The sequence below is a fragment of the Chanodichthys erythropterus genome, chromosome 16, assembly GCF_024489055.1.
Source record: "Chanodichthys erythropterus isolate Z2021 chromosome 16, ASM2448905v1, whole genome shotgun sequence".
NCBI classification, from domain to species: Eukaryota; Metazoa; Chordata; class Actinopteri; order Cypriniformes; family Xenocyprididae; genus Chanodichthys; species Chanodichthys erythropterus.
In genome coordinates, this window is record NC_090236.1 from 43,869,112 (window position 1) to 43,883,389 (window position 14,278).

The 14,278-nt window shown below is 36.5% G+C and overlaps 1 protein-coding gene across 3 annotated transcripts in view; it reads right to left on the minus strand.

Moving 5' to 3' along the window:
• The window catches only part of rock1 (Rho-associated, coiled-coil containing protein kinase 1), a 121,762-nt gene that overhangs the window by 6,756 nt on the left and 100,728 nt on the right, over positions 1-14,278 (minus strand). For 2 of the 3 annotated variants that reach the window (XM_067362272.1, XM_067362271.1), the window contains exons 28-32: positions 7,718-7,788; positions 7,521-7,609; positions 7,320-7,398; positions 2,904-3,165; positions 222-429 (exon numbers count right to left, since the gene is read on the minus strand). In XM_067362272.1, coding sequence (XP_067218373.1) covers positions 222-429; positions 2,904-3,165; positions 7,320-7,398; positions 7,521-7,609; positions 7,718-7,788 — 709 coding nt within the window. Of the gene's footprint in view, positions 1-221; positions 430-2,903; positions 3,166-7,319; positions 7,399-7,520; positions 7,610-7,717; positions 7,789-12,916; positions 12,967-14,278 lie in introns of those variants that run through there. The other variant, XR_010891887.1, reaches the window with a different exon arrangement.

The window sequence follows — 14,278 nt, forward strand, 5'->3', positions numbered from 1 at the left end:
CGGTTTTTTTTTTTTTTTTGCCATCACTACATTGCAGTAATGAGAAATGGGGAAAATTGTCTTTATTGTCTTAAAGACAAAAAATTTATTATTTCTTTTTTTTGGTGTGAAATATGAAATGCTTTCTGGTTAAAACACTATACTACACTGAAAATCCTATTCTCTGCTCCAAATGCATAATGTGATTTAAGATTCGTTTGACACCGTATGGTTGTAGTTACCTTGGCTTGCCCGGCAAGTTTTTGGGGTTCTTGCGGAAGGACTGGTTTGCTACAGAGCGAGTGGACATTGTGCGTGGGGATGCCCTTGAGAAGGTAGAAGGAGGAGTCTTGGGAATCTTCTTGCCGAGATGACCAATCCATTTCTTCTGCTCATCTTGGGACAAGGCCAGAAGCAGCATGTCTCTAGCCGTTGTCACATCATAATTAACTGAGGGACAAGAACAAAATGAGTGTTGCTGTGAGATGCTTTGTCATTAGCTATTTTCACACATACAGTCTTTGCTGTAGATTTTATGCAACTTTCTGATTACAGGTCATGTGCAAACCGGACCAGTAACCTACATTTTTTTTTAAAATCAGAATTAACTGGTAAAATTCACTGTCAAACAATCAGTGATGCGCGGGTTGATCCAAAATGAGCGGGTGCCTGCGGTCATCCGCGGTTACGAGTCATCCAAAAATATTTTTAATGATATTCGGGTCGCGGTCGGTCGGGTCGTTTGAAATAAAGATGCCAATTAAACCTTTGTAATTTTCAGTTTTACTTTCATGGGTATTTGTGAACATTATTTATGGATATTGTAGCCTCAGTCTTTGGCTTAGCCTACCTGTTTTTGTTCGTCTAAAATGCGTTAATAAATACTTTATTAACATATTCTATCCCTGCATTTTGTGCTTGTGAGAGCTTCACTTGGGCATTCACGTGGCGAAATAGCCTAAGCCTACTAATACAAGTGAGAAATCCTTATTTACCTTTTGAATGTTGAGCGTTATTAACTTTTGAATAAATGCTGACGCGGGACAAAATGCCCGACACGTTGAACTGAGCAATGCCATTGTACTATTTTAATAGGCTACTTTTAAACGCATATAGCTCAGTAAAGTCAGTTTTATGTATTTTCTGAGAGGGGGCGGGATTTTTGTTGGGAAAGTCGGGGGAGAGACTTACACTTCGATTAGACTGGATAAACACATGCAGCATCTTAATTGTTAAGAAAACGAAACGAAATAAATGAATAAATCAAGCCTTTATTACATAACACTAGGCTATATCATACAACATTCAGGAAAAAAAAAACAGTTTGCGCTCCTAAGGGCTTTCACACTTTTCCAAAAGTGGGCCTTCTCTCAGTTGACCTGCTGATTAATTCTTCAAGCATCTTCATTCTTCGAAACATAAACATCGCATTCATCAATAATATGCATCTAGACAGCTGAAATGGAAAATGATGGGCCGCCTCAAGAACTGCCTGCTCTCGCCGCTGCACCTCTGAGCACACAATGTCAGGTCCTGAAACATTTCTCTCCTCCACAGGCTGGATTAATGGATATTATTGGCCAGGGAGGCTGATGGGGGGCGGCCACACACCCCCGCACCCCTAGTTCTTTTACGTCTATGGCCCAATGACGCTACAATGAGCATTACTACTTTTAAAAAAAATGCGGGTCAGGAAGCGGGTCGGGTACAATATTTTCCTTTTTTTTTTTTGCGGTCCGAGTTGCGGGCGGGTTAGTTGAAAACGTCGGTCGGGTGCGGGTTGTTTATACATTGACCCGCGCATCACTGCAAACAATCAAACGTGGTGGAACAAAGAAGTGCAGCAGGCAGGAGGGGCAAACAATTTCAACCACCTCGCGAAGTTCAACCCAAGGTATCGGGCACATCTTGAAAATCATGAAAAACATCACTGCCATCACACCCAATCAGTGTGGCTTCAAAGGATGTGGAACTATTGACCCAACTCAGGCCACATGGTTGCTGACAGAGAAGCATCAGGAGAAGAACAAGATGGTGCACATGGCATTCCTAGACCTGGATAAGGCATTTGATTGAGATCCACACAACCTTATCTGACGAGGACTGCAATCTCATGACGTCCCCTGAGGTGTATGTAAGTGTGGTCCAATTTCTTTACCGTAATATCACAAGCATGGTTTGGATGCCCAGTTCACCACCTTTCAACATCAACCAACAGTGCGTCACCAAGGCTCAGCACTCTCGCCCCTTCTGTATAGACATGGTGTCAACTGACCTGCAATTACCACACCCCTGGACACTCTTGTACGCAGACAGTGCTTTTGCAGGAGATCTGCTCTGCGCTTTAACATTAAACAGCTTAGTGTAAACAGAATGTGGCTAAACATTCAAAAGATTGAGTTCCTGGAGTTCGGCCCCCAAACGGATGGCACCATCAACATCGATGGACTGAAGTTGAAGATCATCACTTAGTGTAAATACCTCAGAAGAATCGTTGAAGCATCGCTTAAGTGGAGACAGGTGAAAATCTTTAAGACCGTAGTGCATTCAGTGGCCCTTTATGGGGCAGAGTGCTGGCCCACAACAAAGAAGCACGAGCAAGTCCTTCACACCAAGGATATGAATATGCTCCAGGGGAACACTTGACCTGACCCGTCTCAAAGGCTTGGAATCACTTCAATCATGGAGAATATGAGGGAAACATGTCTCCGGTTGTACGGCTATTTTATGAGCAGTAACAAGAGCTCTGAGGCAAGAATAGCCCACTGTTTTAACCCATGAGGCCACTGACCACATGAATAACCAAAGAAACGGTGGATGGACAGTGTTCCAGAATGTATCAAACCTTATAAATGTAAATAACAATATTATTATTAACAGTAATAACACTAAACAAAAAGAGGCATTTTCTGCATCTGGTTCACCTTTGCAAGGGGCGATAACATCCTCCTTCTTGTCCAGATGGTCCTTGTGGCACTTGACATGGCAACGGCGGCACTCCAGGGCTGGCGGAGGCTTGAACACATGCCACAGTGGTTTGGAGCAAGCCTCACAGTTAGAAGGGAAATGGTAGAGGGTGGGGATGAACTCATGGCCTTTGTGGGGCAAACAGTTGGCCTTATCACCCTGAGGGACACTCTCCACGTCTGCTTCCTTCCTACACTCACCTTCATTAGCATAAAGGATCTAAAGAACAAAAACATATTTTTCAAAATGTTAATTTAAGTAAAGGTTTAAAGCGTAACGAAACATTTTTGAGACAATATATATATATATATATATATATATATATATATATATATATATATATATATATATATATATATATATATATATATATATATATATATATATATATATATAAAAGCAAAAATTGTTGGTGCATTTTTACATAGAATCATACGAACTGCAACAATTTATGATTTTGACTTTGTACATGAAACATGAGGACAAAAAAAATGTATTTCGGTGTAAACTGTAAACATCTCTGGTTACTTATGTAACCTCAGTTTCTTGAGATGAGGGTACAAGACATCGCATCAGTAGCTGATACTATGGGGAAACACCTTTATCCAAAAATACTGAAGCTTTTTTTGAAAAATGCCAGTGTAAAACACTGTCACTGCCAGTGGGGTTTTTTTTTTTTGCATTTATTTTTGGCCAAATGACAGAGATCTGATATTCTATTTGTCGTATTTCTGTTTTGCATAAAAATGAAGAATATTCGGTACATCCTATACTGTATTCTAAATGATCTGATATTAACTTTTGCATGGATTTTATTGAAAAGAGCTTAGGCTCATGTAACCAGAAGTTTTACGATATATGAATATACTTTTAAGTTTTTATTGCCTCATGGGTTTACATCTGTGAAACGTTTAGGTACCATCATAGTAGTACAACACAAAGTACCTCACGTGGGAAACACTAAAGGGTTAGTTTACCCAAAAATGAAGTTTCTGTCATTAATTACTCACCCTCATGTTGCTCCAAACCCTTAACGCTGCATTCACACGGGGCGTCAGCGTCAACGCTTGACGGAGGGCGTGTCTGAAGCTTGTGCTGACGCAACCGTTATAGTGATTACAGCCAACCACATTACTTTCCGGTGTTGCACGAACGCAGTTGGCTGCGACTGCTCTAGGGTATTTGCATAGGGGATCTGATTGGATGATGCCTGCGTTGGCGCTTGAAAAGTTGAGAAATCTTCAACTTCTGCCGCTTGCAACGCGAGTGAAGCGACGCGACGGAACCCACAATTCAGTTCGGCAACGCATGACGCCACCCATTCAAAGTAAACGAGAAGCGTTAACGCCGGCGCCCCGTGTGAATGCAGCCTAAGACCTACAATCATCTCCGGAACACAAATTAAGATATTTTTCATAAAATCAGACGGGAATACTTTTTGTGCGGCAAAAAACAACCACGGATTTAAAACAAAAGATTCGTAAAGCTTTGAAGCTTCATGAAGCAGTGTTTTGTAATTGGCCATCACTAGATATTGTTGAATAAAGTCATTATTTTGTTTTTTGTAGGGCCGCAACAACTATTCGATAAAATCAATAATCGATAATGAAAATCATCGACAACAATTCTCATTATCGATTAGTTGGCTCCGCCCACCATGCACAGAAGACTTACGCCTTTTTTACTTTTTTTTTAACATATTTTTATTTAACTTTAAGCATGTAAAATGACAAGAAAATAGGCCAAGAAAATATAACTTCTAATTTCTATGAACCAAAATGCATCTAAAAATAGTGGAGGAAACAGAGTGAGCTGCTGCAGGAAAGGTACGAAATCAAAGCTGATCAAAACATGAGAATTATTTATTTTAATTATTAATTATTTATTATTTATTAGCCTAATGGCTTGCCCCGTCAGGCACTTTGACAGATGCATGTGCGTCCTCAGCGCAAAACGCTCATTCTGCGGCTATATCCTTATCTGTAGGCTCATCCTTACAGTCTGCGTTAAACTTCAAACTTTACTGAATGAGCGAACGCGGGAGAGAGGGAGACTATTAATATTCAGCGCAAAAATATTCATTTTGCTGAAATATCTGTTGTTTAAAGTTAAATTTAGATTTAAAAATCAACATGTCATTCAAGTATTTTATGAGAGTATACTGTAAAAGGGATAACAACATGTAATTGAATATAAATGTAAAATGTTTCTTATAGCCTATTTACAGGACAAAGAAATGACAGTAAGAGGTGATTGTGTCCAGAGTGAATGTGTGTTCCAGCAGAACATTTATCTTGCCTGTTAACAATGAGTTTGTGTTTTTCTGTTAAGTTTTTTTTTTAGGATATTATGTGTGATTATTATTTAGAAACTATTTAGTTGTTTCAGTTTGTTATTTTCCTAATAAATGGCAATACCATTTTTAGTTTCAAACAAGTTTTTGATAGATTCCTAAAATATTTGTTTTCTCTCTTTTTTTATGACAGGTAGTGTAATAAATGACTTTCATAGCATTCAGTTGGCACATTTGTTTGAAGTACATTGGGCAGGATGTGCAATAGTGTGTTTTTTGGCAATAAAATAAAAATTAATAAAATTATGATTTTTATCTAATTAAATCGATTAATCAAAAAAATAAAAATAAAAAAATAATCAGCCAGCTAATCAAAATAATCGTTAGTTGCAGCCCTAGTTTTCTGGTGTACAAAAAGTATTCTCGTCACTTCGTAACATTAAGATTGAACCACTGTACTCACATGAACTGTTTTAAATATGTCTTTAACACTTTCAAATGCCCATAAAAGTACTAATTATCTTTCTGTCAATGCAGGCCTCACTGAGCCATTAGATATTATCAAAAATATCTTAATTTGTGTTCCGAAGATAAACGAAGGTCTTACGGGTATGAAACTACATGAGCGTGAGTAATTAATGACAGAATGTTCATTTTTGGGTGAACTAACCCTTTAACATAACGCCTAAATGCACGTAACTAATGTAAATCATGCAAGCTGGTATGCATAGGCCTCGAAGTGTTGGCGAAATAACAAATTAGCGGACTGGACGGAATAATATGGATTTTTTTTCCAGAAAACTTCTTGTACAAAATAAATTCAAGCACTTTCAAGGACCTGTATCTATGTAAGTTTAATTTCAAAAACTTTCCAGGGCCTTGACTTTTTTTTTCAGATTCACAAACTTTCAAGGATTTCAAGGACCTGTGGGAACCCTAGAAAGTACAATGTGAAATGTCAGCTTATGAATACTTGGAATGATTTCAGCTTCCCTACAGTAGTTTCCCAGACATGATCCAGCACAGTTGTTGAACTATGTGTATTTATGCTAAAAGCACTGATACTGTGACACGTCTAGGGCTGCCCTCGACTAAAGATTTTTCTAGTCGACCAGTAGTCGTTCATTTAAGCCATTAGTCGACTAATTGCGCATTTATATTAATAAGCCATAAATCATAATAATGAGCCTTTAATCTTATGTATACATAGCCTAATCAGTGCTCAAACACATGCATAAAGCTTGCCACAGTGCACCGGCAAACGTAACGATTATGAATGTGTCGTGAAAAAACAGCAAAGAGACTGTCTAAACATTTTAATAATTTATTGATAATGTTTTCTGTGTTTTCGGCTGCAGAGATTAAGTCAACAATGCTGACTCATCTCTCATCTCCGCAGTAGTGGACGTGCCTATATGCAAGTTTCATATGGATTACATAATCTGAGAATATTTATTTTCCATTTGAATTGGCTCGTTTAAAAGTAGACATTCCAAGCTATAGATATATTTCTTGTGTCTGTGAGGAAAGCAGCCTATACGATGAGTTTCGGTTCATGCTTGTTACGAGCTCAAGTTCACAGAGACCGAGATCAGAAAACGCATCGTGATTGATTTCATTGTTTTACAAAAGCACAACGTTTTGCTGTTATTGTGAGTTTACAGAAATAAAAGTAGACCCTAGTAAACACGCTCTCCACACAAACACTTGGATATGCGCCAAATAAAAGCGCACATTTATCTATAGGCAAACATTAAAGAGAATGGACTAAAGTCGTGACTTACATGTTTCAAGTGATAAGCCATATTTGAGGGCGATAAATGATAGGTGAATGTTTGGATTTCCTGCAGTTAATGATCTGTGCCTCTAAGACTGTGTGACCTCGCCACTTCCTGTGGAGATTTTTTTTTCTGCGACTAACCGATTAATAAAATCTTGGTCGACCAAGCCTCTTCAAGTTGACTAACGGTTAGTCGACTATTAGGGGGCAGCCCTAGACACGTCATTACGTGGAATTACATGATTTAAAAAAAAAAAAAAAATGTATAGAATCGCTGTGAAAAAAAAAAAAATAACTGACCTGGAATATTCTTGGAATTTCATCCGTTTCAGCTCGATAAACGTCGCCTTGTGTGACAGGACGTACATGGAAAAGTTTGCTGTTTTGAAATAATACATTTTTAAAGTGGCAGAAAGGGAAATCATTCAATTTTACATAAAAGAATGAATCAGTTAACAGAGATAATTCGATCCATGGAAAGTTATTCATCAGAATACTTACTCAATATCTAGTACCATAGAGGGGTTTGACTGCTCCTTGTCTTGCTCATCATTGTAAAAGAGAATTTTTTTACTGCTCACCACAACATACTGAGGGAAACAAAAACAAATATTGAAAAAGGGGAAAAGAGTGGGTCATGCATGTCTAAATGCATGGACAATAATAGCTTAATACATAATTCTTCATGCAAGTCTTACCTGCTTTTTCCAGCCATATCTTTTTATATTAGCCCTATTAGGTATTGCGAGCCAGCCTTCAAGCCTTGATTCTGAAAACAAATAAAATCTATTATATCCAAGTCAGAATTTGAACAAGCAATAAAATAGACATGCAGTAAAACAACTGGGAAAACACAAACCAAGGTTGTGACACAATCTACAAAAACTAAATAGCTTTTACTAACATGCTTAAAACAGGTACACTTTAAAACAACTGCCTCACATTACAGGGTTGTAGTTGTAAAATCTCATGCTGTTTTGTTAAGTGAAACTAGCAAGGAAAAAAAAGAGTAGAACTTTATTTTATCGATAAAGAATTAAATGGTGAAAGTTACATGTCCCATACCTAAACAGATGCTGATGAGAATGTGAGAAAACAATGGCTAAATAGCTATAACTATAGCTATGACTATAACAGCTCACAACATGGACCACAGCCTTAGTGATGTCAGTGGAAAAAGGAAGTCATTTCAGAGGAGCACCAAGTTATTTGACTTTCATTAATTATAAAGAATTGAATTTTTTTTTTTTTTTTTTTTGAATAACAGGCATGATTGCTCAACAACACAACAGCAGCTACTAGCTATTTGGCTTGACTAACATGAACAAATAGGCTAATAGATGATATCAATATATTACAGTACATTTAAATGTTTTTCTTTGGAATGACATAGACTGATATTTTGCATAATAAACCCAGGAATGTGTATCACATTTATAGCAGTATTAGTAACTGGCTCAATACAGCAATTTGTTACAAAGTATATTTTATCATCAAATTAAAGTGACAAGACAAGCCTGCACTTTTACCCCCTTTCTGTAAATGTCAACCAAACTATGATGCAATTAAATTAAAATGTTACTGGTTTGAAAGCATATTTGGTTGTGAGAAAGACAGGTAAGTCACATAAGAACTGTAAAAAAAAAAATCCAAGCATAAACTGTGTTACCACAACTGAGTGTGAGTGCTTAATGTCATTCATTCTGTATTGAGCATGCTGCTGGTGCAATAGATAAATCAACCGTACATACATACAGTCAACTTACAGGAACACGTGTGCTTCCTAGGGCTGGGTATTGACACTGATTTCCCAATGTGATTAGATATTCATTCTTTTGGGAATATTTTATTTTAAATGTCAACATTTCTGACTTCTGACTCAAATTTAAATTTCACAGTCACACTGGATAAATTAAATATTTTGGATAAATTAAAGGGGTCATGACATGAGAAATCAAATTTGCCTTGATCTTTTAACATATAAGAGGTCTTTGTAACAAAAACATCCTGCAAGTTTAAGAGCTTAAAATATCCTCATTATAAACAAAGCAAAGAGAACCCATTAAGCCGCATTTCCACTGCATGCGACAAATGACAGGAAGTCATTCATTTGCTATGGAGTAGGTTTCATGAGCTTTAGTAGGTCTCGTGATACTAAAGCTTCAAAATACTGGCACGTTAAAGGGTTAGTTCAAAAATGAAAATTCTTTCATTTATTACTTACCCTCATGTCGTTCCACACCCGTAAGACCTTCGTTAATCTTCGGAACGCAAATTAAGATATTTTTGCTGAAATCCGATGGCTCAGTGAGGCCTGCATAGCCAGCAATGACATTTCCTCTGTCAAGATCCATAAAGGTATTAAAAACATATTTAAATCAGTTCATGTGAGTACAGTGATTCAATATTAATATTATAAAGCGACGAGGATATTTTTGGTGCGCCAAAAAACGAAATAACGACTTATATAGTGATGGCCGATTTCAAAACACTGCTTCAGGAAGCTTCGGGGCATTATGAATAAGCATGTCGAATCAGTGTGATTTCAGCAGTTTGGCGGTTTGACACGCGATCCGAATCATGATTCGATACGCTGATTCATAAAGCTTCCGAAGCTTCCCGAAGCAGTGTTTTGAAATCGGCCATCACTATATAAGTCGTTATTTTGTTTTTTTGGGGCACCAAAAATATTCTCGTCGCTTTATAATATTAATATTGAATCACTGTACTCACATGAACTGATTTAAATATGTTTTTAGTACATTAATGGATCTTGAGAGAGGAAATGTCATTGCTGGCTATGGAGGCCTCACTGAGCCACCGGATTTCAACAAAAATATCTTAATTTATGTTCCAAAGATTAACGAAGGTCTTATGGGTGTGGAACGGCATGAGGGTGAGTAATAAATTACATTTTTGGGTGAACTAATTCTTTAACGGGAAGATTTCTGAGACAGCAGAGACAACAAGAGCTTCTTTCCCATGTTGCCGTGCACAATCATAATGAAAGTTAATTGCGACTGCCACTCAGTGGTGAATTCCAACAGTCATGTCTGAATGCTGTGTGCAGTGGAAAGAGGGTATTGTAATCACTGGCGCAGTCTACACAGGATACAGTATGCAGATGCGCGTTCAGTTTCTGACATACTCTGCACACTTGAGTCTGTCGACAACAGGACAAATGGAATCATTTTGCATTTGCATCACTGTACAGACCTCAGAAGGATCCTAGCTCCGAAAACAAGTGGATGGTTCATTTTAATGGTGTCCCTGCTGAAGGATAATATGTTTGTTTGGAGCATTTTTGTTTTGTCAACAAGGCACAGTGTAATTGGGAGTTCGCAAAGAAACTTTTGTTGACAGATGAAGCAGTCAACTCTACTGGATCTGACAGCTGCTGCATTACAAACCACAAGTAAATTTCATAATGCTTTGTCTATAAATGGCAGTTTATAATAATATAAATTAGTGTTTCCCAACTCCAGTCCTCGGGACCCACTGCTCTGCACATTTTGTATGTATCCCTTATTTAACACACCTGATTTAGATAATCAGCTCATTAGGAGAGACTGCATGAACTGAACTGAGTGTGTCAGATAAGAGAAACATACAAAATGTGCAGAGCAGTGGGTCCCGAGGACTGGAGTTGAGAACCACTGATATAAATGATCCCTCAAGGAACATATTAATATAAAAAAAAAAAAACATGTCATGACCACTTTAAGGGGTTTCAACCTTTACAGAGCCAGGGAAAAGCCATGCTAAATTAATAAACTTTAGGGCCATTCCTTATCAAATCAACCAAATTTCAGAAACTGCCCCAACCCAAATTTTTGATTTTGTTCATATTTTTTTCTGAAGAAAGACAAACATAAATAGTGATGAAAGCCAAAATATTAAATGTCATAAATGTTTACTTACTAAGCAATTTACTGTTTTGTAGAGGGGGTCAAATTGACAATTTTTCACCTGAGGTTTGGAGCTAAATTACAGGGGGTAAAAATGACTTTAGAAAAAGATGGCAGCATCATATTTTATTTTTTACACAGAGATTGGTAGGTCTATTAGTAAAATCTGTTGACTTTAGCAATCTTTGTTGCATTATATGACAACGGTTACAGTTCAAAAATGGGAAAAAGTACTTCTTGTGTTTGTATGTCTGTAACTCAAGAAGTATTAAAGATAATCTTAAAGAATTAGTTCACTTTTGAATAAACTTTTCCTGATAATTTACTCACCCCCATGTCATCCAAGATGTTCATGTCTTTCTTTCTTCACTTGAAAAGAAATGAAAGTTTTTGATGAAAACATTCCAGGATTATTCTCCTCATAGTGGACTTGAATGGGCACCAAACGGTTGAAGGTCAAAATTAGTTTCAGTGCAGCTTCAAATTGTTCTACACGATCCCAGATGAGAAATAAGTGTCTTATCTAGTGAAACCATCGCTCATTTTCAGAAAAAAATGGAAAATTAGTTTTAACCAGAAATGCTCATCTTGAACTAGCTCTATTCTTCTTCTTCTTCTCTATCTGAATTCCAGCAGTGTAGACGCTGCCAAGCGTATTACTGCCCTCCACAGGCCAAAGTTTGAACTATTTTTTATATGCAATATGCTAGTTCAATAATATATAACAATTAGTTCAAACTTTGGCCTGTGGAGGGCAGTAATACGCTTAGCAGTGTCAACACTGCTGGAATTCAAATAGAGAAGAAGAAGAAGAGAGCTAGTTCAAGATGAGCATTTAAGGTTAAAACTTATATAATTTTCAATTTTTTTCAGAAAATGAGTGATGGTTTCACTAGATAACAGTGCCATAAATATTGTTTTTCCTAAGTTTGACTCAAATACTCAAAACGTACTAAAGACATCTCAATATGATAGATTAGATTCTGGTTCTTAAACTTCTCTTTTGAAATTATAAGTTTCAAGGCCCTATATGGTTCAGTCCCATAGATATGGGGATCTCAATGTGGCTCCATGTTAAATTTGTTGAATATTAACTCATGGAGCTGCATTAAGATCTCCATATTGATCAATATAGAGCCTTTAAAATGAAGATACCAAAATAAAAGTTAGTTAACTTTGTTATATTGAGATGTCTTTAATACTTCTTGAGTTACAGGCATACAAACTTGGGGCAAAAAAACACAAGAATTGTTTTTTCCTATTTTTTTAACTGTCACCGTTGGTTACAGATTGCTAGAGTAAACAGATTTAAATAATAGACCTACCAAACTCTATGTAAAAAAGTAAAATAATGATGCTGCCATCTTACTAAAGTCATTTTTACACTCTGTATTTTGGCTCCAAATCTCAGGTGAAAATTGTCATTTTGACCCCCCACCACAAAACAGTAAATATACATTCATGATATTTAATATTTTGGATTTCATTTATTTTTTCTTTTACCAGAAACAATAAAAGGATAAAAATCAAACTTTTTAGCTGGGGACCTCTGGTTGAGTTGACACGGAATGACCCTTTTACTTTCACTACATGATCCTCTGTGCATAACCTGCAATTTGAAGGCAATGCCAGTTCTTTATCACATATCAAAATTTTAACCCAGGGCAATAAAAATACAATGACTAAAGCTATACACAGAAATATTAAAAGAGTTAAAACACCTCTGAAAGGTGCTCAGAGTAGGGGTTAGTCTAAAAAGATTTGAATAAGTAAAATATTTTTCACTAATTTCAGCAGTTTCATGAAATAAATATAAGTCTAAACTCTATCGTTATAATCACTCTGAGTAGCTTATTTCTGCGGTATCACCAAAACACATTTGACATTCAGATGCATTCATTAAAATAAAAAAAGTAATGAGAAGAAACAAAATGCCACCCAAGAGCACAATCCAGGCATAATGCGATCCCAATCTTAAAGTTTACTCACAGAAGAAAAAGAATAGAAGATACACAGATAAGTAGAGCAAGAAGAACTGACTATATATGAGGGAGAACAAAAGATGAGAGAGGACTTAAAACACAAACAATGGCAGTTGATGACTATGTTCACCACCTGGCAACATGAAAGATCCTATCATCAATTACAGCATTATTATTGTAAGTCAAAGAACAATTTGTGTGCTAAATCTAATTAACATTATAAATACAGTCCTGATAAATACACTCTAACAAAATGGCATTCATTAGCACAAATAATTGGGACAGCCCTCGACTAAAGATTTTTCTGGTCGACTACTAGTCCTTAATTTTAAGCTATTAGTTGACTAATCACACGTTTATTAATAAACCATATAAATCATAATAAAGAGCCTTTAATGACTACTTTGCCTAATCAGCATCCAAGTGCACACATAAAGCTTGCCACAGTGCACCGGCAGAAGTAATGATTATGAATGTGACTAATACAATTTTCGTCAACTAAGCCCCTTCTCGTTGACTAACAGTTAGTCGACCATAAGTAGTATTCCTTCTCACAAAGTCAGAATTTTTTCCCCCACTTTTTTTTCTGAAATGGAAAATTGATTTCCAGTGGAAATCAATTAAAATTTCAAATCATCTACACTGTCTATTTTACTTTCATAGTTTCATAAGAGTTACAACATATACCATTTTACCAATGGCTTTCATATTAATTTTGCATTATTGCATGCAAATTCTGTATAGCAATGGAACAATATGAATGCCTTTTGCCTATAGGTGTCAAACTTCTTTTAGAGAGAGTTTGATGTAGTTCTAGATGAGAAAATATGTTTGGGATTAAGGGTGTGTTCACACTTGTAGTTTGATTCTCTTTGTTCTTTTGGTCTGGACCAAAAAAAAAAAAAAGAAAAAAAAAAGATACATTTAGTACTATTTCGCTTGGCGTACACACTATAATTTTTAAGACTGAATCTAAAGATACAAAACAAACAAATAAAAAAAAAAATGCTTTTATGACATTTTGCAACAAAACTTACCGAACATCCTAAACAACGCTGTGAGCTGTGCTAAAAGCACTATTTATATGTGCATACATATGATGGTATTTTTTTTATCAGCTGAGAACTTGTGAAGAGCTTATAAAATCTGTAAAGGAGACAAAACAGTGCCAGGAATTCCTTCTCCAAGGAGACAGCGGTTCTGATGCCTGTACTGAACCGTAATGGGCAACATCACTCCTATTATGAGAAAAAACAGGTATGCTTGAGCATTCTGTCTTTTCATCTTGTGACATCACGTCTTATTTTTGGTTATTTTAGACATCTTTGGTCTATGTTGCAAACATATTTGTCAAACCACACCAAAGTTA